Source organism: Pleurodeles waltl, chromosome 3_1 (genome assembly GCF_031143425.1).
Source record: "Pleurodeles waltl isolate 20211129_DDA chromosome 3_1, aPleWal1.hap1.20221129, whole genome shotgun sequence".
NCBI lineage: Eukaryota > Metazoa > Chordata > Amphibia > Caudata > Salamandridae > Pleurodeles > Pleurodeles waltl.
The window spans coordinates 826249880-826272979 of NC_090440.1; the positions used below are offsets into that span (position 1 = coordinate 826249880).

The 23100-nt window shown below is 39.6% G+C and overlaps 1 protein-coding gene across 6 annotated transcripts in view; it reads right to left on the bottom strand.

Moving 5' to 3' along the window:
- PLEKHA7 (pleckstrin homology domain containing A7) overlaps positions 1-23100 on the bottom strand; it is a 1012616-nt gene that overhangs the window by 253420 nt on the left and 736096 nt on the right. For all 6 annotated transcript variants that reach the window (XM_069223724.1, XM_069223723.1, XM_069223725.1 and 3 more), the window contains one exon: positions 11742-12264. In XM_069223724.1, coding sequence (XP_069079825.1) covers positions 11742-12264 — 523 coding nt within the window. The remainder of the gene's footprint in view (positions 1-11741; positions 12265-23100) is intronic.

The window sequence follows — 23100 nt, forward strand, 5'->3', positions numbered from 1 at the left end:
CTGGAAGCACACTAGAGAGTATTAGCATTCCTCTTCACCATTCACACAACAACAAAATGTGACTTTAGTGAAAAAAAAAAGGAAAAACAAAACACAATGAATTCTACATAATGGGATTTCACAAAAGACTGGGTGTCCCATTTATAGGGCAGACACAGGCTGGAATCTTGCAGTCAGGTGGGTATGGGGTATTCTCCAGCTTCCACCAGACATGTGCATTTGGCATGGGTGGTGCACATCCCTATTCTAGAACACACTCCTGTTCTAGAATTGCAGTGGTGCTCATTTTGGTACACTGCTGTCCCGCATAGTTGGGTTCCCTAGGGCAGGTTCATTTTTCATTTGGCCTCAGGGCAGGGGGCCCCGATGGCCAAATGTTGGTTCGGGGAGTGGAACCCATGCATATCCGCTCCCGAAAAGAAGAATATTAGGCAGACTGTGCTTGGCCCTCCCTGCTGGTATAATGCAGTTATGCTGTGAGGAGCCATGAGCTTCTTTCTCTGCTCAGTCACCCAGGGGCCAAACTTTATGCTAGATGGTCGTGTGCTCATCCTACTCCTGGTATCCTGCCCTAGCTATGAGGCGGCCTTTTCTGTAGGCCTCCTGGCCTTTAAAGTGGTGCTTTTCATAGGGAGCTTTAATTAAGTGCTCCACTTGCCAGACCTGTCCTCCACTGCCTGCACTCCTGAGGCTCTCTCCTGTTTAGCCTGCATCTTCCACAGCCAGCAAGCAGAATACCATCCCTGTTGTACTCACTAAGCCTGATGGCCTCCTGGTGATCTTGCAAGGCACCTATGTGTCTGCAACGGAGCCAGGGGATAGTGTGCATTAGCCCCAAGAGAATACTCCAAGGTCCCCAAGCAGACACATCCCCCTACTTGCTCCTCAGGAGGCATTAGCTGGCCTAGCCATAGTGGTCGCTGGAGTTAATGTCCTTCAGTCCATCATTGCAGGTGAATCACTTGGCTTATCCTACCAGCTGGGGGCATCATTCTCAGGTCCAGTGTCTTCTCATTCATCTATCCCATTTGCTGAGTTTTTAAGTGTGGGTGGAAAGTTCTAGAGCATTAAAATATTTCCTCTGATATTCTGAAAGCCCATATGGGGATGAGTGTTCTGCACCTATCCTGAACAACTACCTACACTTTCTTGTGAATCTGCTTTTTTAATTCCAACAATGGTAATATGTTCCTTATTTATCTGTACAATAACAACACTAAAACTTTATATGAAGCAAGTGGAAAAGGGAGTCTGTATAGTGGCTAATGTAGAACCATAAGTTTACTTGATAATGATTGGTAAGCCATGGGATTTTATTTTCACCTCACTTATACTTTGTAATGGCTGAATGGAATTGCTAAATCTCTGCAATGTGGGAGAAGTATGGCTGCTAAAACTCACCTCATGTTAGTATTTCACAGTTCAAAACATTTTAATGAAATGGTTTTGAAAGATGTGTACAGGTTTCTAGGGCTTGAAAGCAACTTTGAAAGCACCAAAAATAAATGCTTCCCAATCAACCTGGAAAATGCTGACATTTTTTAAACAAATCCCAATAGCGCACTGTAACATTTAGGGTCGGGTAATCATTCAAACTCAAACTAAACAGAGCGTAGTATATGCAAGTGGAATATAAATTATCAAGACAACTTCATACCTGTAAATAGTACATTGTGTTTAACGTGTACCTAAAGAGTCTATCCATGTGCCATCAAATTTGTATGTCAGCTAAATTAGATGAAAATGGAGTGCAAATGTGCTAGCTAATGACAGGAGGTCCTTGATCAAAAAACAGAATTGTAAAATTCTATGATGGGTCCAACATAAGTGACAAGCAAAGTCAAACCTAGGGAGGGAAAGCAAATCAACTACATTGAGGGAGATGAAAACATGAACAGCTTTGCCATTTTTTATGCAATGTAATCAGTTAACCTCCTGAGGCAAGCTTGAGATGATTCATAGGCAGATTTAATAGTAAAACAGAAATAAACAGGAGAATGCAGGTGAAAGAGAATGGAAAGGAGGCATAAGGACAGCAAAGGTCAGCCTGTGAACAGACAAAAACACGAGGACCAGAACTGGGGGAAGATACATTTTGGAATAAAGGGAATACACCAAATGCTGAAATTAAAAATAAAATATTTCTAAAAAAATTAAAGATTTGAGTAAATACTCACCGATCATAGGAAACGAAGAGAAAAAAGTACAAAAAAGTGAAAAATCTGAAAGGGTTACTAATAGTCCAGTCCAAACAAAAGCTGTGGAGTCCTGAGTGAAATTAGGTATAAGCAAAATGAGGCCAAGATACAGAGACAGGCAACAGAAAAATGATACAATGTCCATTAGGAGAAAGGCAGGCTTTCCACAAGAATAAATTAAGATTATTTACATTAGAAGGAATCGACCAGTGTTCAAGAGAACACTGGACTAGAGTTCCCATCCAACAGAAGTAAAGGCAGTATTAGCAATGACCAGAAGTTAGCTAAGAATCAATAGATGAAGAAAACAAGTCACCTTAAGTCGATCAGGGGTCAAAAAGTACCCTTCTTAACACTGACAGATGAATATGATGAATAAGGTCAAAAAATGTTGAAAATTGTCAGAAATTATAAGGTTGCTCAAGGTTATATGGTTGGGATAAGATTCAGTATGCTTCAGTAACTGATACTACCAAAAAGATTAAAAAGGAGAGCTAGGAGAAGGCAAAGGAGTATTCCTGCCTTTTTGTCATTCCAGACAGAGCATTCAGCAGTATAAATCAATATGTTATTAACATTGTAAAACCCTGCCAAAAGAAGCAAATGGTAAACAGGATCCATGGGATTATCAATGTACTGATTCCTTGAGCTGTTGACTCATCATGTCATCGTTCCATTTCTAGAACAGAAAAGCCTTGTGGCTAAATAAAAATGAGGCAAACCAAGAAAACTACTAATCAATGATTTAAGTTACAAGGTCAAAGACAATATATTTTCATTAGCACATTAAATGAGAACACTTTTAAAGGGATGGATTCATCTGTATTCTACTGAAAGATTAGAAGCCAGTCAAGCCACAGATGACACTTGATAGAACAAATTGGACACCCGACAAAAGTGTTTCGTTCTATAGAACAGCAGCAGAAATCCAATATTAATATTAATATCAATCAATGATGATTACTTGAAATAAGTAAGGGCCATATGTACGAACACATTTTCCCATTGACACAGAATGGGAAAAACCCTTTGCTACATCTGGCCCTAAGTATCAAAATTAAAGAAGACTTAGAAAAAGTAATGTAATGTATGGAGCAGGAGCATGAAGAATGTTTTATATTTTCATGTATGAGAAAGTATTTCTCAAGCAAGGGAAAGGTGACAAGGATGAATTTGAAAAAGGGTACAACTTGCAAAATAGAAACTAGGTGGTGGACCATGTAAAAAGAAAGATTCAGAAAACAACACTGCATTGTCTATTGCCTATTGTTTAGAATAACACATGAATATATTTATTTACAGAGCCTTGTGAATAATGGAAAAACAAGTCACTTCCAGACAAAAGGTCTGAAGTTATTGAGAAACAAAAAGTTGATCATAGGTTGAAATGTGAATGAACTGAGTTGTTTCGAGACCTACACATTTATAGTGGAAGGGCTAGACAGTGATACGTGTGATGAGGCCATACTTTAAGTGCTGTGCCTATAACTAATCAAGGCTACTCGTATGTATCACTCCAATCAGGAAGGTAATAAGAGAGGGGCTGCAATTATAACCTTCTAGGAAATCAGCTTGAAAGTAAAGACCTAACATATACTAATCGCTTTTAGGTGCTTGTGATGGTAAAAAAGGGATCTTTCATATATAGTTACAATAGAAAAAAGTGTTACTAGTGTTGCAAGATATATATATATATATATATATATATATATATATATATATATAGTTGGCAGATTCCAAAAGTGTGTTAGAGATACACCTGGATAAAACAATCAGAAAGAAATGTACCTTTATAACTTAATTGAGGAAAGATAGTACTCAGTTGCATCAAGTGCTAAATATGGCAGATGTCTGCACAGAAGCTGTTGAGAGGTATATATTTTCTTCAGACAAATACTGAGAGTAAATTCAAAATCAGATTGTTCATCACACATCTAATACATCACCTCTGGGCAAATTTGCATCACACATCTACCACAGCACTTCTGAGCTAATTTGTAGGCCCTACATAAGATGAGTTTGACAGGTAAGATAAATACTAACATAAATGGGACAGGTGATAGAAAATGTAATAAAGGTTCAGAAGCAGTACTTCCAAAGATCCTATGGCACAGAGCATACTGGAATGTATCAAGATTAATAACGCTGGTCAATCAACAACAATAGTATGAGAAACATTTAAATCATGTGTGTACGAGTGACGTATTTGTTATAAACAGCACACTTGAGAGTAATACTTTAAATGTAATTTTAAAAGTGTGAACCTGGAATGCGTAAAGGTGGTATTTGTAACAAAATTGGTCATAACATCAGGAAATACAGGCACACTAAGTTTTTAAAACAGGATTTAGGATTAATTTTGTCTACCTGAATTTTATCTATAAGCCATAAGACTGCGAGAAACTAAAGGATGCAGTTTTGTCCTGTATATTTCTGATCCTTTTCTTAATACATTCTCAAACACTATGGGGGTCAATATGACTTCAGTGGATGGTTTACACCAAAGTCTCTACGGTCAGGTTGCCGCCAGTGCGCCTGCCTTCCCGCAGGCCCCATTAAGAGTTTGCCACTGGGTCAGCGGGCAGAAACAGTGTTTCCGCCCGCTGGCCCAGCGGGGAACGGCCTACAACATTGACGCCAGCTCATAGAGAGCCGGCGGCAATGCTGTAGTGTGTAGGGTACACCAGTACCCATTGCGATGTTCACTTCCTGCAAAGCAGACAGTGAACATCGCAACGGGGTTGGACAGGGGGGCCTTTCACTGCCCCAGATGTTCCATACGGTCCACTATCTTGTATTACTATGTGGCTTTTTAAATCCACTCTATAAATGTGCTTGTTTTCTTTAAACCGTGAAACAGTTGTTTTAATGTGACATGAGTAACACCCCATAGTATACTACATTTATGGTTTTATCTTCTTTACAGTGCCATCACTGTTGTACGCTTTACGCTCCATTGCAACTTTGAGTTTGAAACTGCCTCAAAAGCAGTTTCTATTGCTTCACTTCTTAAAACCAGAAGACATCAGAAAAGTTAAACCTGTGTGTAACAGACAAATGTTATTTATATGTTTCATGTAAAAAAGACAAACATTTGTATAACTAAGAAACAAAACCTGCAAAGTTTTGACTCAGTCTGAGGGAGGGAACAACAGACAATGAAAGAAAAATCAGGACTGGGATAATTTCTTCTTATAGATAGAATTGGTTGCCTGGTTCTTCTTGTATATAGAATATGGTTGCCTGAAGACACGCTAAACATCAAATTATGAATACATGGACAGAGTTTGTTCTTAGACATTTTAATGTCATTCGTTTACCTACAGAAAGGACAGTCAGAATGAAATTCCTCTCGAACTTAGAAAGCATCCCTATTTTATCATCAGAGCTCAAAATGGTTAACTTATAAGAACCCCTGGCCATCCTTTTCAAAATAAATGAAATGTATTCCGTAGCCCTTTTACAGTACCTACATGTGTATCAAAATCTCACTTTATCAAACTGTAAGCTTCACAGTCTTTATCTTTGAACCCCAGAATATACTGGGTTGCTGACTTCGTTTTTGTAAATAATTTTCTTCTGAATAAAGACAAGTCTCTGTTTCAAAGTTAAATAAAAACATGATATTAACATTTACTTTCAAAAATCTCTCCAAAATGTATTTAACCTAATTGATGACCCTCCCTTTATGTCAATAGGGAGTAGTTATGGTGCTGGAATTAATAGAACCATACATGTCTGATGTACATATGTTCCGTGTTTCCAGAAGAACAGGAAATGGTGCCTTTGGACATAGGGCCTCATTAAGACCCTGGCGTCCGACTATCACATTACGACTGTGGTGGTAGCACCACAAATGGACTGCCAGCACCACCAGTTTTCCTCCTTAGGAGGAACTGGCCTTGCTGGCAGCCCTTACCTGCCAGGGCTGTGCTGCAAGCAGCACCCCCCTGGGCATTATGACCCCCTGCTCCGCCAGAGGTTACATGGCCGTAGCACCACCATGTAACTCCTGGCAGAAATGGGGTGCAGGGCCCTGCACTGCCCATGCCCTTAGCATGGGCAGTGCAAGGCCCCTCTGTCCAACCCCGTTGCGATGTTCACTGTATGCTTGTAAATGATCAACAATGAAAACACTGTTTAGAGTGTAGTCATTACGTTTGAAGTGGTGATCAGTAGTTTATAGAAAAAAGGGACATTAGCTTTGACCACCTCTGCTCTTCGTCCCATTCCTCAGGTTTTGGTACTATTTCATGATCAAAATAAAGAACAGTCGCAAAGATAGTGCCTCTTCTGTTGAGTTTTCCTCAAAGGAGGGTTACAATTTTGTCCTTGGGACCCTTGCACGTTTCTATCTTTTTTTGTTTGATTAATTTCTGACTCATTGTTCATTTGTGCCTTTGTTAAACACTTCCTTTCAGCTTCTCTTCTGATCACTTGATTTACCAGATGTCAATGCTAGGTTTGTTAATTATGGAATTTAAGGGTTCATAATTTGATTAATTTAATTTCCGCCTGTAGGCATTGATTACTGCATATGGATTAATTTGGATTAATTTGCATACATTCATTGAAAATTGAGAAAGCATGAAAAACAAAACAAGAAATCATTAGGACATTAACTAAGTTACATTCGATTTAATTTCATAAAAATAAGATTTCTGTACATCTTCTTTAGACTGACCATGGTAACCACACTGATCACCTACATCCTTTATCCAGGGGCTTTACAGCAGAACCATGGCCCAATAACTAAAACAGTGAGTATACAAATACGCAAATAGGTTTTTGTTGGGGATTCCTCGTTTTGGCCTCAAATAATGCCTACCATCAGATAAATGTTACTGTGAACAAGAAGGTGAGTAATAGCCTCTCAGTTGAAGGTCCCTGTTATTGGAACATGCTTCTCTTACGAGCTACACCAAAACCATTAAGCGAAAAGCACGGATACAGGTTTATGAACGGGAGGTGCACCCACTCAACGAACCAATGTGTGTCTTGAAGTGACTTACTTTGCAATGACATAATATTCATGTATTTGTTAAGAAGACAATGCCGGATCATATCCATTTCATATATTCAAATGTTCATAATACAGTAAAATCAGAAAAATAAATACTACATGTCTTTTTAAAAAGAAAAAGTCGTAAATGTTATTTGGGTACTAAAAATCAAAATCGCAATGTGATAGGAAATTGGTTCAATGTGTAAGCATAGAGAACAAAGCCAAGGTAGTTGAGCCATAAACATTTAAATCGTCATAAAAAGCACAAACAGACACCACCTAAATGTTAGGTGTCAACACGCAAATATACACTAGTCACAGAACAGTCAGTGGGGCCTTCTAGTAGCAAGCAAATGTGTTAGGAAACAAACTAAGGTTCGCATGGCTGCAGCCAGTCAATGCAGCACTTTAGAAAAACAAGAAGATGGAATCGTTCTTTAAATTCCCTTTTTGTGCAATGTTTTTCGCACAACCTTTCATGGTGTGTAACAAAAAAGGTCATGCATCCAAAAGTGATCAATAAACTAAGAAGAAACATTTGCTCTTGAAATATGGCGACGTCAGCTAAAGATGAGCATCTCTAACGGGCATCTCAAATATTTTTCACACTTTATGGGGTGTCAGTATAACATGGCTGCCGTTCCCTCAAAGTAGCAAAGACAAGAGTGTACCATTTCAAGTGAAACTGGCTTTCGAGCACAACATTATATCAGCAGCTCATGCAGAGTTTGTTGGATATAAATTAAATAACAATTAGTAAAAGGTCTTGGAAATTATTATCTTTTAAATGTACAAAGGGTCTTTTTTATATAAAACATGAGATTAAAATTTTCAACAAATTATTTCTAAAATATGAAATGTTTGCTAAATACATAACTTTAGTAATTGGTGCGCTCTGGAAGGTGTAGTTTTTTTTAACGCCTATCTGCCCAACATCATTGAAAAATGAATATTAGCTAAAAGATTAAATCGGTCTGGTGATGCTTGTGGTCCATCTATAAGGGATGGCAGTTTGGGCTGGACTGTTTTAACTGGAGCAGGTCCAAGACGGATTTGTACATGGATGTTTTTTTATCGAGAGTGGCATAGCGGTGAAAAAAAGATTGACTGCGATGTGGCACAAGCGATGGACTGAGACTAATTAAAGTATTCCTTCCATTGCTTTATTGTTTGTTGCCGTAGACCTCTCAAGATGGTAGCAATGAGTATGAGACTCAATTTGGGGAGTATTTCCAGCATTCCCAAAACATTTTAATGGGGGCGCTGACAAAGGACCATAGGCACAAAGAGCATTATAATTTAATATAAGAAAATACTCTGTTACTAATGAATCTATTTAGTGGAAAAGATACAGTACAAGCTGCTTATAGTGGATCCAAAGCCAAGCGTGCACTGAAGACAGGATGTCCCTGTGCAAGATGACATGCTTCTCTTTTGCATTACGGAATGAATGTAAATGATGCAAATTGCGGCACTACATAGTAAGGCATCCGCCCTCTCAGTTGAGTGGTACAAGTCGAATTTAGTCCCTCTTTGTGGAAAATGTTCTGCATATGGCTGGTGCACTCAAATAAGCATTCAAAGCTCAGACTTTAAATATTTGCGTATACATATTGCCACTGGTATGTGGACTTAGGACTGCGTTGTTCCTGCCAAAGGACATGTCTCCACATGCTCTGCTGTGCCTAATTAAATAGCACTGCAGTTGCAAGTAAGGAAATGCCTGTTAGCAAGTTCGGAAGGGCAGCTAGGATACGGGAAGGCATCCCCCTTAAAAAAAAAAAAGAAAACAGCAATCACTGTGGGGAAAACATGGGCGCCAAGAGCGAGTTGTGTGCTTGCCAAGTGCTGAACTGTCCACAAGTCATTGCTGCATACTCCACACCATTGTGGAAAATAAACAACACACCTATTGGAAGGGACCCAGAGCTACACAGCAGGAGCAGGCTATGCATCTATGTAGTGGTGAGAATAGCTTTATATAAAATTATTCTACTTTCGAAAATTCCTTACATTTGCCAAAATGACCCATACAAAATCATCAGGGCAATCAAGTCCCACAGGATCACATTCAAGGAATGCACCGGCTCAGTGTTTGAAGAGAGGAGGGAATGTAAGATATGTTCTTTATTATTGGGCCACTCAGCTGATCTTTGTTATAATTACTGGTTTTGTGGAGAAAGATAGGATGTGGGCTTTTGGCCGGAGTGTGGAAGACACTTCTCTATGAAAGCCATAAGGACCCTCCTGAGATGAACCAGAATGGCAGGGGTTTGCTGATGAAGGGCCCTTTGTTGTATGAACTGGAAAGGCATGATCACGTAAGACACACCACAATTAGAAAGTATTACTGATGTATTGAGTGGAACTGGATGGCTTTTGGCTGTGGGATCATAGTGGGATATCCTGGGTGGGCAGAAATGACATGAAATGCTTTACCATGATACAGGGGGAACAGGAGCACCATAAATCCTGGTTTTATAGAACCCACTCAATTTTGGCGCTACAGCCCCCAGCGGTACAATTTCCAATTAAAAACTTGAGTAAGAGGGAAATCTCAAAATTGCACCACTGCCATAACAACAAATCTCCAAATTACCTGTCAGCACTGAGGTCAATCTGGGAGGAAAACCTAGGCCCCTGGGCAAAGACGATTGGAGGGATGCACTAGCTGCACCCCTCCAGTTCTTAATTTGAGCCAGTGGTTGCCAGTGGGGGGGCACCAGCTCTTATTTCTGGGGCCCACCACTTACTTTTACGCATCAGATATTTCCCAAGTGCAAGAAAGGGAAAAACACAAGCATGGGAAATAAGGTGGGGGAGAAAGACAGCAAAACCATCACAAATGGAGAACAAAGGAACCTGAAAGTGAAAGAAAAAGGGGCAGGGAGTGTCTGGTAGTGGAATAACGACTAATAACATTGGTATTTGGTGCAAAGATGTTTAATTGTACCGGCTGCCGGATTCTGAGCAAAGCTTTGGGCACCAACTCTCTTTCTTTCACAAACTAAGCACAGCTTCCCACATTCTGGATATTTCTACTAGACTGCTGTAATACATGTGTACAGGATTTACTTCACCCTGAGGGCGGGTGTGAAAAAAGAGGAAGTTACAATGTACCTACTGTAAAAGAAATCAGGTGGGCTTTTTATAAACATGGTATAGCTGCCAGATCATCAACGCCTACTGGTGCAAAGTTCCCACACATTGTCCACTGTGTTGGGATAACCCATTGATTTCTCACTCAGAATTATACTTCAGGTGGGTTACAAAAGAGATCGGAAGACTGAGGAGAAAATGGCTTCTGGTGGACATACGCATGCTGTTAATTAAGAGAGATTGCAGAGCACTGGAGATTGACGACTGCTCCTACACATGAAGGGTGGCTTGGGGCTGTGACTTGTGCTAGAAAATAGTAGTACCAATTTACCAAACTATACTTTGACCGAATAAAGTCACAAAAATATGGGTTCCCTGCTGTGATCACTTTTAATTGCTCACAGGATAAGTTTATCTCTGCTGAATTGTGGGTCATTAAGTAAAAAAGAATACACTGATACAAGGAATCCCAACTATATACCCTTGTGAAGTGATAGGTATTAACCCTGTGGGTCAGCTATGGTGTTTATTAAAAAGTTTCAATAAAAAGACCTTTATAAAAAAGAAAAACAGCACCCATGTAATATGGGTGGGCTTTAGGGGCAGAAATATATGTTATTCAGAATTCCTAGCACTTCTAGTCACTCACACTCAATTTGCAATATTCAAAGAAGTTTAGCATCATTTTCTGAAAATATGTTGAAACAAAGAGGCAGACGTAAATACTAAATGTGCGGTTGCAAACAATGTGATTCACAAAATAACAGTGCTACAAGGTACTAGAGTTTTTTTACGAGTTGAAAATGTGTCAAGCAGTACCTTACTGAGTGCCTAAGTAGGTCAGAACAGACCTTAGGATGCTTGCGACCTGGAGGAGCTTGAGCAGGTAGTTTAGGCTGAACTGTTCCTACTACAATTGGACCAAGGTAAATTTGCACATGGCTGGTCTTGGTCTGGAACAGCATGGTGGGTGAAAAACAATGGACTTGGATGTGGCAAGAGCAATCAAACGCTTAGCAATGCCAGACACCCTTATGTAAGCAAGCACAATGGGCCCCTCATGCCCAGGATAGATACCAAAATACAGTCATAACTGAGGTGCATAGGTCCTCTATGACCTTGGGGCCACTGAACCTGCTGCGCTTTTGATAGCAATAGCCAGTGGCTGAGATTAATACGATCATTTCTTCCATTTACATTTACAAACCAGTCAGTGTGCAATTTGCAAATCACTTGCTTGTGATTGGAAACGGTATATCGGGCACTAGATCCTGTATGTGAACTGAATCTACACACTACAGTCATGACCATTAATTTACATTTAAATGGGCATAGTCAAAAAATATGATGGACCATCCTTTATAATTATATGATAAGTGAAATGCTTAGATTTTTAAGTGAAACATGAAAATCTCCTTTACAGAAATACCAAATATTACCTTAACAGCATGCCTGCCGGTCTTTTTTGGTGATCCAGGGAACACCATATCCACAGACTTCCTTTCATTTGTAGGCTTAACACTGACTCTTTCAGCAGGGGTATGAGGTCTTCTTGGAGGAAAAGCATGTGAATGTCCCGTTAGAGTGATATCACAGGGAGAAGGGGGGACAGAAACAGACCTTGGAACTTCCAAAGATTTTTTTACTTTTGGTTTGTCATTAAAGTCTGTAAAATCCACATATAATTGCCCCGTTGGACTGCCATGTTTGAACTGCTGCCTCTGCTGCCACTCATACAACTGCCACACTGTCCCTTCCTTTGTTGATAATCGATCCTGGTTGGACATCCTTAAGTGGCTGACTCTGTCTTGTGCGTATTTATAGTCACTTGGTAAATTGTGGTTTGTTGGTGGTGAGCATCCCGAAGGCTGCCTGGAGGTCTTTGGCAAAGTTTGATAGTTTTCTGTGTAAGAGGCAGATTGACTGGGAACACGATGCATCATGGTGTTATCAGGAGCAACACTGAAAAGATACAAAACGTGTGAATTAGTCTTTAGCTGATCAATATTATGGAACTAACTTATGTTTCAGTCTATAATTGTTTTGTGTGTCATCTTGAAATAGTCTATTTGATTGACATAAGAAAGTAAATTGCGAGGAAGGATTCAGTTAATGAGATACACAATGTTATCATCAGCAATCCATCTACCATATAAATTGTTAGAAAACAAGACAATATTTGCATTAATCTAGTTTCTGTCATCATTGATCTATATGGACATCAGCGCTATTTGAATTGTATTTTGAATTGAGATTTCCAAGTCTGAAATAAGGTTTGATTAAAATATGAAAAAGAGTATAGTTATAAGTATTTATGCACGGCTAATCAAACACACTTGCCTAAATTTCACACTCACAACTGGGTTTTAATGTAGAGGGATCCTTAAATTGTTGTTTTCACTTATTGTGATCTACTCAGAGATAATTACCATCTAAACATAGGGACATCTGAAATGTGGTAGCAAAAGGCAAGAGAGCAAAACTGAGAACAAGCGTAGAGTGCTAAAAATAACGGTTTTCAAACTCAAAGTGTGAAGATACAAGTGCTGCTCGAAATAAGAAAGGGCATGTATAGCCCTGAAATCCTCTACATTTTCTTTCAAAGTTCCACCAAAGCAGCATAGCAAAAAGTGGTCATAATTGTAATACATACTGAGGGACAGGCATTGTTTCTGTCCTCTCCGTAGCACTAACTCACTTTTCAAGCCAAATTGTACTAATCCGTGCAAGACAGACAACACTTCTTTCCTTAGAATAAATACATGGGGTCTTAAGTTAAAAATTGGGTTTCTGGCTGCCAGAGGTATGCAACCTGAACAAGCAGGAACCACAATTCTAGTCAGGGTAAGTCACAAACACACCCTAAATTAACCTGTGCTCACCCTCTGGTAGCTTAGCACCGAGTGGCCAGGCTTAACCTAGAAGGCAATGTATGTGAAAAGTATTTGGGCAACTCTTGAAACAATAAAACATTTAACACCACACAAAAAGATACCACAGCTGGCTAGAAAAATAGAATTTAATTTAACAAATAGAACAGGACCAAAAAAACAAAAATCCCATAAGTAGAATTTGAGCTATGAATTTTTCAAGAATACATTGTAAGATAGATGCAAAAAACACCAACCGGGGATATCTGGTGGCGCTGGACCAGGACAAAGTCAAAAGTTCAGGCTGACTGCGATGGCGCACTGGCTATCTACAGGAACCTCGCTGGGCCTGCTGAACCGAAGTACTTTAAAATCCTAGTGTGGGAGAATTACATTGGTTTGAAACCACGTCATTGAGGAGACGTATTGATTTTCCCCATGCAGTCGTGACAATGTGTCAAAGCTGAGATGTGATGGTGTTCGTGTGCAGGTGCTGGCTGCATCAATGTAGCTTTGGACTGAAAGAGGAAGAGGAAGGTTTAGGCCTGAGAAATGGTTAATTTTTTCAGGTTGAGCTGGCAGTCTTAATACCCCATTACAGACTGCCATGGCAAGCCTGATACATGTTTTAAAGAGTCACTTGAGTGGGGGGGGGGGGCACTGAGTGCTACAGGTCCACTGGTAGCATTTAATATTCAGGCCCTGTGTATTTGCACTTTCGTATACTAGGGACTTATAAGAAAATTAAGCCAATAATACCATGTTTTAAGAAGAGAGCACAAGCACGTTTGCACTGGTTAGCATGAGTAAAATATCCCAATGCCACCAAAAACAAAATTCTGAAAACTCGAGGGCAAGGAAAAAAAAGTTTGGGAAAGACCACACCAAGGATGATAGGTCTACAGCAGCCATGGTAGAATATGGTGATTTCTTCAATACACTGTGAGTAGTGATCACATTTAACAAGGATACTTCAGAAGGTCTCATCATGCATCAGCAGAACTTCAGTGAGACTTACTTAGTAAGTCATGTTCTGGGAAACCATAATGGGTGTAAACAAAACACTGATCAATTGGTTTAATAATACCAACACTAACAGTACATTTGATATTCTGGAGCCAAATCAATATGATACAAAATTACTCTGGCATGGTTGGTTCAACTATTCAGCACTAAAAGTACACTCCATACTCAGACATCAAATACACTGGTGATCATGATTCAGGGTCTTCAAAGCTCCAAATGGACACAGGATTAAGGCAAAACACTCAAATAAAGGTACAGAAGATAATATAGTTGATAGAAAAATACAGGAGACACCTCCCTACTGGTTGGCATAAATAACATCAATATGGTGCCAGATAATTCTGTCTATTGATGGTACATGTACAGAACTCACAGCAAATATATCTTAAATTCAAATGGATCAATTGTTATACATATCAATTCTAGAACCAAACATGTCACAGCTCAAACATGCATGTGTCTGCTTATCATGACCAATTACACATTTAACATAAAAGTAGAAAACTTTGTGATTTCTGTCATACATAGTAAAGGATACTTAAAATCAGAAACAATTGACTTTGATGAACAGAACAGGAGTCATATACTCAAAACAGAAAGATGTCGTAAGTCATATATATCACTGAGACCCACACTGGTGCTCTTAAGACAATTAATCTATGCTGTCTAGCATTCAGCAGTACAACAAAACCAAGCCCTTTCAATCCTTTGGTAATCTTCCTGGGGTATCCACTCTCCAATAATCTAGATTGTAATTGCCCACTTCATTTAAGTAAGAAACAACTCTTCAGCCTCATAAACTGACCAAAAGGCAGATTGTCCCCTGAGGCACATAGGTGATGACAGCTGTACCTTAAAAGGAAATTGCATTGATGTCTGTTGTTTTTTTTTTTTTCAAAGCTGTGTACACGTCTCCTACCTATGCCTCAATAAAGGATCCATATAGTTTTTCATTCTTGTTATAATTTGTTGTAAAGGTCAGGCCAGGCCACTGGTCATTCAGACAAGAAATAAAAGAGGGAAGCACTGCCTTGCCAAAGAAGAAATATTTTATCAGTATCTATCTTCTATGAGCAAATATTTGCTCTAGATGGTTAGTCAAGATTGAAAACCATACTTGCTTCAAATTCTGCAACAAACAAGTTAGCCATATTAGGAGCAAAGCAAGCTCCCATTACCACAACTTTGATTTGATCATAAAATTCATTTCTAACAATAAATTAGTTCTTTTTTTGGGTGATTTCTGTAAGATTTAAAATGAATTCAGAGTGGGATTAAGTCAGTCAGTGGCCCTGATGCATGCCACTCATATGTACACAAGATTTTAGCAATGGCCACAACACGCCTGTTCATGGCCTACTCATTGATTGGATTATGGTGTATGCACACCATTTTGCACCTCCTTCTGCATGTAACAGGATGTGCATGCCTCACTGCCATATCAGTATGGACTTTTGCGGGTCCAACACTCTATGTGTCTAATTGCTTGTATGGGGACACATCTACACTTTACATGTCTTTATCTGGAGTCATATGTTTATGCATGTCTCACTTGGACCACTGGGAGTCCACTGAGTACATACTATGTGCAGAAAGCGCCAAAGAGGACAGTTTTGGTTTGATGTCATTTGTGTTGTGCCTCATATAGCGTCCAGAAAGGAATGACAGACCATATGAATCCCAGGTATGTATAACCACTGTATGAAGCATTTTTGTTCCTATTTTTTAGATTGATTGATGAGATTTTAAAATACTCATTAAGTGTTGAGTTCCCTCAGTGTTACAGGTTAGTAATTTTTTCTGCTACCTCCCCTTACCTCTCACTGCACGTCATCCACTTTTGTCTCATCACTATAATGATCGTCCTGTTAGAAGACTTCCAATATATGTGATGTTGACCAATGGGCTCTCATCTGTGTTTTTACTGCATGGAATTACACAGGTGCCTCTTTGTGCCTACTGGTGCTAATCTTGCAGATCCATTAAGTATAAATTTACACCGGGCATGAAATAGTGGAGCAACATTACCCTGTTATTTTTGGGGTGTTTTCTTAACAACCAATGACATGGGGAGGTGCATATTACTTTTCTGACTTTGCGCTTGTTATCTGGATTTAGACACTGTTATTTGCTGCAGTGTCTATCTTTTGAGTACTTCTGGGTTTATGGTACGTAGTTGTACAATCCCTCTTGTAGTGGTAAGTTCTTACTGTTGTACATTTAGGTTTTCAGTGGAGAACAGGTAAACCCCAAATAACACCGAACAAGAGCTTTATTTCTCTCTTTATTTCTAGGATGCATTAGACAGATGATCATGCCCTGATGAGGCTTGCTAAAAAACATCCAGTCAAAATGTTGACACCCACTGCCATCCCCCATAGTTGTTTTTTAAAAAATTCTTATTGTATATTTTGTATATGTCAACCTTAGGGTGGTCTTCCCCCAAATGTTTTGCCTTCTTCCACCATTTTTACTTGACCTTGTGTTTGCTGGCCTTTGGACTCTGTGCTCTTTATCACTGCTAACCAGTGGCACAGTGCTTTTTGTGCTCTCTCCTTTAAACCTGATAACATTGGCTTATACCCAATTAGCCTATTGAATGCACTTATAAGTCCTTAGTAAGGTGGCACTACACATGCACAAGGCCTGGAAATTAATAGGTAATAGTGGGTCTGGTCTACCACCCACTTAAGTAGCCCTTTTAAAATGTCTCAGGCAGGCCTGTCATTGCAGCCTGTGTGTCTGTGGAGCTTTAAACAACCATTTGGACCTGGCAACATTAGCCTTTTGCCAGGTCGAAATCTTACTTTTTTAATACATATTTACCCTTAGGGTAGGCCTTGGACAGCCCAGAGGACAGGGTGCAATGTATTTAAAACGTCAAACATGTACTTTTAAGTTTTATACGTCCTGGTAGTGAAAAACTCTTCAATTCGTTTTTCACTATTGCAAGGCCTACCTCTCCTCCCACAGGATAACATTGGAATTACCTTATTATGTTTTATAAGTGTAATTTCCAAAACGAAATAGGCAACCAATTCAGGTTCGATGGCTGTGGAATCACAATTTAAAATCCTAACTTATGATGAAGTCAGATTTTAAATTGTAATTCTGAAAAAGCTCCCCCCTGCCTCCCCCCCCACAGTAACAACACTCAGGTCCTGGACACTTGGTGTAGCTCTCATAGGCACCAAAATCAAACTTTTAGGCTCTTTGTGAGTGTGAACAGGCCTGTTCGCACCAAGCTCACGTCACTGGCATTGCAAATCAGCGCAAAGCTCTGTCAGCAATTTGCATTGCAACATCAACTGCTCGTGAGGACAACCACAGCGAAGCTCCGGCATTGCCCACCTGGGACACTGCCCAGCTCTTCGCGCTTTTCCAACAGCATCCCACAACACTCTCCCTGCTCCTGGTGGCCTTCTGCAAAGCAAATGGGATTCTTGGCACCAATTTGAGAAGTTAAACTTCAGCAGGCCTAACCTTATGACTGTACCCAACCTGCGCTCCAATCCGCTTGGCCTGAACTTCTGACTTTGACCAGGTCCAGGGTGACTAGATAACCCTGTTTGGCACTTTGCACTTTTAGGCACTATTTTACACTTTATTCTTTAAAAATTCATAACTCCACTTCTACCTTTTGGATTTATTGTAATTTTGATCTTATTTTATTTATTACATTTTAATCTATTTTTTTAAACTTGGTGTGGGATCGTTTTGCTTGGTGTTTTCACATTTTACTGTTTGAAGTGTTGCACAAGTATTTACACAATGCCTCTAAGTTAAAGACTGATTGCTCTGTGCCATGCTATCTGGGTGTTTAGAACATGTTAATTTAGGGTTTGCTTGTGCATTACACTGACAATGATTGTGGCTGCTGCTTGACCAGGGCTCATACCTCAGTCAACCAGTAACCTAATTTCTTACAGATATACTAACATAAATCCCAAAGACTTTCTATAAATTATAAGAACTTGGGTTCTGTTCAGTGGTTTGTCACACTTGCCTACACTTTTTTTTATTGTACCAATGCACCTGTATTGGTGTCAAAAGAATTAGAATTCAGCATAACAAAGGAAAGTGGCTGTCATTTGATGTATTTCTGTCATGACCACACAAACTTGCCAAGTCAAATCAAAGAAGTGCATGAGAAAAGCAAAGAGATATCCTCAGTGGAGACAGCAAAGCCCAAACTGGAAGAAGGTTTGCAGAGTAATCTTGCGCTTATTTCAAAGGAAGAATCAAGAAGAGAAGATCCAAGATGGCCGCTGTGAGTCCTGAAGGTTAGTTACAGTTCTAGTCTTCCAATCGGTTGGTTGCTAGGTTACAAGCTCTCCAGCTGGAAGCCTTGCACTTCAACTGAGGTCTGACAGGAATCAGCTGTGTGGAGAGAGAGCGCGCTTCAGAACAGAAACTCCTGTGAGGTAAAATTACATTTGAAGATTATATTCCAGAAAACGGATAAATATTGTCAAGGTTTATTCGAAGAGTTTGATAGTAGACCGTTCCCGTGGAAGTCGGCAAGGCTACAGAGTTAATGTATGAATTAACCTTATGTTTACAAGGTTCTTGTTTAAGATATTAAAGTCAAAGAAAAAAACGAACTTTAAAAGAGCAAGTATCTACAAATGTCAAGGTTATAAACAAAGGCCAAGTTTAAAGGAGAAACGAACTGTTAACAAATAAGCATTTACAAATTAAATGGTAATAAACCAAAATAGAGTTTAAAAGAGAAACGAACTTAAATAAACAAGCATTTACAACTACAAGTTATCGACAGATGTCGAAGTAAGGAAGGAGAAACTAACTGTAATAAACAAGCATTTACAAATACAAGTTATCAACAAATGTCGAAGTAAGAAAGGAGAAACGACAGAAGTCACAATAAGACAGGAGAAATTAAATAACATCAGCTGATTTGAAGAACGCATTATCACCAACTATATATATATAATTATATAGCAACATAAAACCAATCTCTAACAAAGGTTGAGAAGTTCTTTCAGAATCAGTAATAAGCATTTTTTTTAAGAAGAGCTATCATTTATAGAGAGAAGCAGGGCTACAGAGAACACAGGGTGAGTGAAGAAATAATAGAATTAAAGAGAATTAAGTGTTGAGAGTAGAAAGTGAAAAAACTGATGTTGTATGTCCCTAGTAATTGCGACTGTGATTCTTGCAGGTGCTGTATCCAATCTTAGATGTGAAGAGGCAGACTGAGTACTGGCGTTCATCATCTCTGTGGCAGTCTCTCTACCATCCCATTCCCCTTCCCCCCTCCGGGGTACTCAGCACAAAGGATTAATATTCGTTGTGAGTAGCTCGGGTCGGGACTGAGGAGTTATCTTCTGCTTCTGAGGAAATCGAATTGAAGTATCCTGACAGATTGAAGTGCCATCACCCTAATTTTAGGGAAAAAACAGATTTCCTCCTGAGCAGAATGGCAGAGGGAATTGATATAAAAGCATTAGCCACCGTTTTGGAAGGGTTACAGAAACAATTAAATAACACCATAGATGAAACAGTCCAAATAAAACAGCAAATAAATGAGTTAGGGAACACCGCTAAATCAAATGAATCTGTGTTTTCACAAATCCCTAGCCCTTCACAGTCTGCAGGTATATCCACTCAAGTAATTCATGCGGTTTCCCCTATTATTCCTTTGGCTCAACCCGAGCGCTTCGGTGGGGATCCAAATAAGGCGCAGATTTTTCTGACCCAATGCTCATTGCATTTTTTATGTAGACCAGTCATTTTTTCCGAAGACCAGTCCAAACTGGCATTTATATTGTCTTATCTGACAGGAGATGCGGCCGCCTGGTCCATGCCAATAATTTAGTTTTATATAATTTCCAAAATTTCAAGGAAGAGTTCTTAAGAATATTTGATCGGCGAACTGCAGCTCAAGCCACTGACAATGAACTACTGGAAATCAGGCAAGGTAATAAAGATCTAGTAGCCTATCTGGCTCATTTCAATAAACTCATTGTAGAGACTGCCTGGCCGGAGTCCAAAAGAGCCGCCATATTTTATCGTGGACTGAGAGATGAATTGAAAGATGCCTTAGCACAAGTTCCAAATAGACCCACCGAAATTTCGGAGTTAATTGATCTTGTGTTACAGATTGACCACCGGTTAACTGAACGAAGAGCAGAAAAGAGAAGAGAGTATCGACCATTTCCCCTGAGAATTGATTGTGTAAGAAATGATCATACGAGAGCCGGAGAAGGGATAACGATAGAAGAACCAATGCAAATTGGTTCCATCCGAGGTCCTTTATCTAAGGAAGAAAAAGAGAAAAGAAGAGTGAATCAACTATGTTTATATTGCGGTGCATCTGGGCATTTTGTTAAAAAGTGTCCCAAGAAACCCAAAGCTCTTCAGTCGGGAAAAGGCCAGCTTCATCAGTAGAGGGAGTTGCCCTGATGAAAGCAGAACCCAAGACAACTCCTTTAGATCAACGAGTGGCGAATACCTTACAAACCGCAGCGCCACATTTGGTACAAACAGTATCAGTTAAGACCCTTGAGAAGGAAATTCAAGGGATCTCAGTTATGATAGACTCTGGAGCTACGGGCAACTTCTGTGATATCAAATACACTCGTAAAATGGGTATTCGATTTATCAAGAAATCTACTTTGGAAGTAGTAAGAGCTGTGGATGGAACCAATCTTTCTTCAGGACCCATTTCCCATGAGACCGAACCAATTCAGATGCAAGGTTTTGGTGGACATCAGGAGCAGATAATCTTTAATTTGATAGATGCTCCACAATTTCAACTCATTTTGGGTCTGCCCTGGCTTACAGAACATAATACACAAATTGATTGGAGCAAAAGAACGATCAAGATGAATTCCTCTTACTGCAAAGAGAATTGCTTTCATGATGGAGTGGAAGTGTCCACCAAGTCCCAAGCGGCCTGTTTATCATCACACTCTTCAATGATCTGTGCACTAAAGACAGCAGAAATCCCAAAAGAATATGAGGATTTAGTCGCCATTTTTGATGAAAAGGAGGCTGAGAAATTGCCACCACATCGACCCTACGACTGCAAAATTGAACTGGAGCCAGGTGCGATATTGCCATGTAGCAGAATATACGCATTGACCGAAGCAGAGAATCAACATTTAAAGGAGTATTTGGATCAATATCTTGCTAATGGTTTTATTCGTCCTTCTGAATCTCCAGTGTCATCCCCACTATTTTTCATACCAAAGAAGGATGGGAGTCTTCGAACTTGCATTGATTAGCGAGCCCTCAATCAGGTTACCATCAAGAATCGATACCCACTGCCTTTAGTGTCAGTTTTATTAGATCAAGTAAAGAATGCTAGAATCTACACCAAATTGGACCTGCGAGGAGCATATCATTTGATTCGAGTGGCTTCAGGGGATGAATGGAAAACCGCTTTTCGGACTCGATACGGATTATTTGAATATCAAGTGATGCCTTATGGGTTATGCAATGCTCCCGCTGCCTTCCAGCATTTCGTTAATGATATATTACGAGAATTCCTCAACCGGATTGCCGTGGTTTATATAGATGACATTTTAATCTTTTCCGACAATCTACAGGAGCACATTTCCCATGTTCGATCCATCCTCACAAGGTTGCAAGAAAACCATCTCTATGTAAAATTGGAGAAGTGTGCATTTCATGTGGAACGAGTTGAGTTCTTAGGATTCATTTTGTCACCAGAAGGAGTTAGTATGGATACTGCCAAGATAAAGACAGTGCAACATTGGCCTTCTCTTTGCAATGTCAAAGAGATCCAGAGTTTCTTGGGGTTCGCTAATTTTTATTGAAGATTCATATCCAATTTTTCTCAAACAGTTACACCCATTACTCGATTGTTGAAGAAAGGAGTGAAGTTTGAGTGGACAAAAGAAGCTGAAAATGCTTTACATTTTTTGAAGAATTCCTTCGTCTCAGCTCCAATCTTGCTCCACCCCAATCCAGATGAGCCATATTATGTGGAGGCAGATGCTTCAGATGTTGCCATAGGAGGTATCCTTTCCCAGCGTCATAAAGATACAGGTCAATTACATCCAGTGGCCTATTTCTCTCGAAAATTAACACCACCAGAGATAAATTATTCAATTGCAGATAAGGAGCTATTGGCAGTCAAAGAAACTTTTCGTGAGTGGAGGCATTACATTTTGGGAGCTAAGCATAAAGTGACCGTTTACACGGACCACCGAAATTTACAGTTTTTAAAATCAGCTCGAACTCTAACAGCTAGACAACTGCGTTGGTCCCTATATTTTGCAGACTTTGATTTTGTTATCACTTTCAGACCAGGAAAAGTAAATGGGAAGGCAGATGCTCTAACTCGAATTGATACCGGTGCAGTTAAAGAGCCTCCAGAAAAAGAATTGATTATTCCACAAGAGAAGTTCATATCTGCCATATTGTATGAAAATTTAACCAAAGAAATTCAAGAAAACTTAACATTCGAAGGAATGCTGAAGTGGTCCAAAGAAGGCCAAGGAAGAGAAATCAAAAAAGGTTTGCCATACTTTAAAGGTGCACTGTATGTTCCGACTGTGGAGCTGCAAGAAAAAATTCTTCAGGCTTATCATGACGATCAATTGGCTGGACACAAAGGAATTCAAAAGACTCAAAATCTAATACAACGAGAATTTTGGTGGCCAAAAATGAAAACTCAGATAAGACAATATGGGTCAACTTGTGACAAATGTCAAAGAGGGAAATCAAATAGAACAGCTTCACAAGGTCTGTTAAGACCTTTGCCCACTGCACCCCATGCCTGGCATACTGTTACTATGGATCTTACAGTGGACCTCCCTAGTAGCCAAGGTTTTAACACTATCCTAGTTTTTGTAGACACTTTCACTAAAATGGCGCATTTCATTCCTTTGAAAGAAATCCCTCGAGCCCC